This window comes from Penaeus chinensis, chromosome 21, assembly GCF_019202785.1.
Source record: "Penaeus chinensis breed Huanghai No. 1 chromosome 21, ASM1920278v2, whole genome shotgun sequence".
Taxonomy (NCBI): domain Eukaryota; kingdom Metazoa; phylum Arthropoda; class Malacostraca; order Decapoda; family Penaeidae; genus Penaeus; species Penaeus chinensis.
In genome coordinates, this window is record NC_061839.1 from 13,898,709 (window position 1) to 13,901,208 (window position 2,500).

A 2,500-nucleotide genomic window follows, 5' to 3' on the forward strand; every position below is an offset into this window, starting at 1 on the left:
TCTTGAAGTAGGTGACATTTCCGGAGATGTTCTCGTGTACCAGGAAACAGACTCCGCTGTGGCAAGTGTTGCCGCTATTATAGTGCATGGTGTGGCCACTTTTACTGAGGGTCACACACACACACACACACACACACACACACACACACACACACACACACACACAGTATATATTTCTATATGTACAAACACATAGGTGTATATTTGTGTATTACAAAGACACCACTAATGAACCCTAAATTATAAATACAAAAATAATTATATTCAAACCATTAAATATGTATAGTGATGTCACCTAATATTTCTCCGATGCCGAGACACATGCCAGATAAGCCAACGAGGCGGGCGGGATCGCTGAACCTTAGTGTGGAGCCAACGCAGGTGCTGTAGACGCCGCTCAAGAAGGACAGGGCTAGACCTGTTTAAGAAATGAACGAGTGAGCTGACGGATAAACGAACCAACAGATAAATGAATGACAGCTTTGTTTTTCAGACATATCCACACACACAAATGGTTATATCTATGTTAGTAAATTCAACTGACAGACTATAAGCATCAATTCCTCACCCGTGTAGAAGAAAGTCACCGACAGCAGGAGCATGTCTCGCGTCTTGAAGAGCTCGAAGGATTTCTTGAGGACGTTGAGCGGCCCTCCCATGTCGTCCTGGCGGCCGCTCCCGCCGGCGCCGGGCTTGGGCAGCGCCAGCAGGATCCCCAGGCCGATCAGCGCCACCCCCGTCAGCGCCGCGAACACCACGAGGCGCGTCCCGCTGTCGATGGTGTCCTTTCCCCATGAACATGTAGTACACGAAGATGTTTCCGAAGAGGAGGCTGCGCACAGAAAAGATTGGCGCTGAGAACACATGCAAACTTACACGACGCACAAATCCAACCCAACCTCGTTGACAAGTTGTTTCTGTAAAGTCATTGAATGAACTGTTAACAGTAGGCTATTGGCTTTTCTAAATTCCAGATTTTTTTTTAGACGACGAGCAGTGTAGCTTCTTTAAGGGACAACTGGACAATCATAATTATGAGGCATTTGCTAAAAAAATCTTTTCAGAATTCTTAGACAGAAAAAGCCTACAAAATGACATGGTGATATGGTCTACTCAAAAATCTATATGTTTTTGGAATTATGGTCCATTAAGAAATCCCCATAAAATAAAAAAATATAACAGCTTGTCACACCAAGAATAACCATTGTAACAAATGGAGTAATACTAATTCATAATAATTAATATTATCAGGCATAGATCTTTTTGAGCGAATATTTTTTCAATTCACAAAACTGTCGATAACCCACGATAGAATAGTATTTTTTTGATTCATTAATATCACTTAAAGACACCAAATCAATAGAAACTACACAAATAATTACTGGATAATTTGATTTGCAAACTACATGGTGCCAACAAAGCAGTGAAGCTAATATGGGAATCAGGTCACTCTCGTATCCATGGCAACGAGCAGGTTGACAAATTAGCCTGTTCAATAGGTGATCAGGATCGTGGCATGCTCCCTACAGACCTCAGGAATGGTGTCTTCCATAAAAAAAAAAAAAAGAATAAAACAAAATCTATGGAAAATAAAGTAGGTCGGCCAACCTCCAATTGGCAAAGTCAAACCAGCAATAGAGCAGTGCGACACAGCTCACAGGAAAGTTAGATATAATGAATAGGATCCACTGACTGGCTGTCTGTGTTACCATACCCATATGCTGATGGGCGATACCCAATAGTTCCAACAAGTAAGGAAACAAAGCGACATATACCCAGTCTTGACCTGTGTAACTTGGAACGTCGGGATGCAGCTACTCTTCTGAACTGAGAGAAAAGCTGTTACGAGTCCTGATTTATTACATTTTTCTGGGGAACTAGACGTGATCATTTTTTTTTTGTGTTCACATATAAATTGAAATGTATAGGTATCACCTACGTTAAACTGTTGATTTGATTATTTAACATTTTATTCCAGTATTTGTTTTTTTCACTTAAATCTCATATTACGACTTGTAAGGTGTGTGACTTTACCTAACGTTTTGCACAGTCATTATATTAAGCATAAACAAGTTCCCTTTAAATGCCTTTTCAAAGTATTTCTTTTGAAATTAATTGATGAACTAGATCGGCCTTTTTAATGTCTAGATGTTCCACACTACCATACACAAAACGTAGGCTTCGTAAACCCACACCAGGTAGAATAATGGCCACAAATCAAAAGAACAACCTCACACAATTATTTTCTAAAAAAACAATTTTTACAATTAAAAAAAATATATACTGTCAACAGTCTGGGCAATATGCTATTACTGAAACACCCTAGCACCTGCACACCTACCTGCTTTGAAACAGAGCCCAGAAGATGCCAGAGTTCCGCGCGATGGTGTCTTGGTCGGACATGAGAGCGAGGTAGTTGCCCTCACCCGTCCAGAGGAGGGCTGCCCCGATGCCTACAAGCACCGAGGTCAGGTATAGGAGCCACGTCTGAGGCCAAAGG

At 41.2% G+C, this 2,500-nt stretch overlaps 1 protein-coding gene across 1 annotated transcript in view; it reads right to left on the reverse strand.

The window, feature by feature from the left end:
- Positions 1–2,500, reverse strand: part of LOC125036650 (UNC93-like protein MFSD11) — an 11,586-nt gene that overhangs the window by 2,119 nt on the left and 6,967 nt on the right. Inside the window, 4 exon segments of the mRNA XM_047629434.1 lie at positions 296–418; positions 569–791; positions 793–832; positions 2,342–2,500. The exon segment at positions 2,342–2,500 is cut by the window's right edge and continues 18 nt beyond it. Of these exon segments, the coding sequence (XP_047485390.1) occupies positions 296–418; positions 569–791; positions 793–832; positions 2,342–2,500 (545 nt within the window).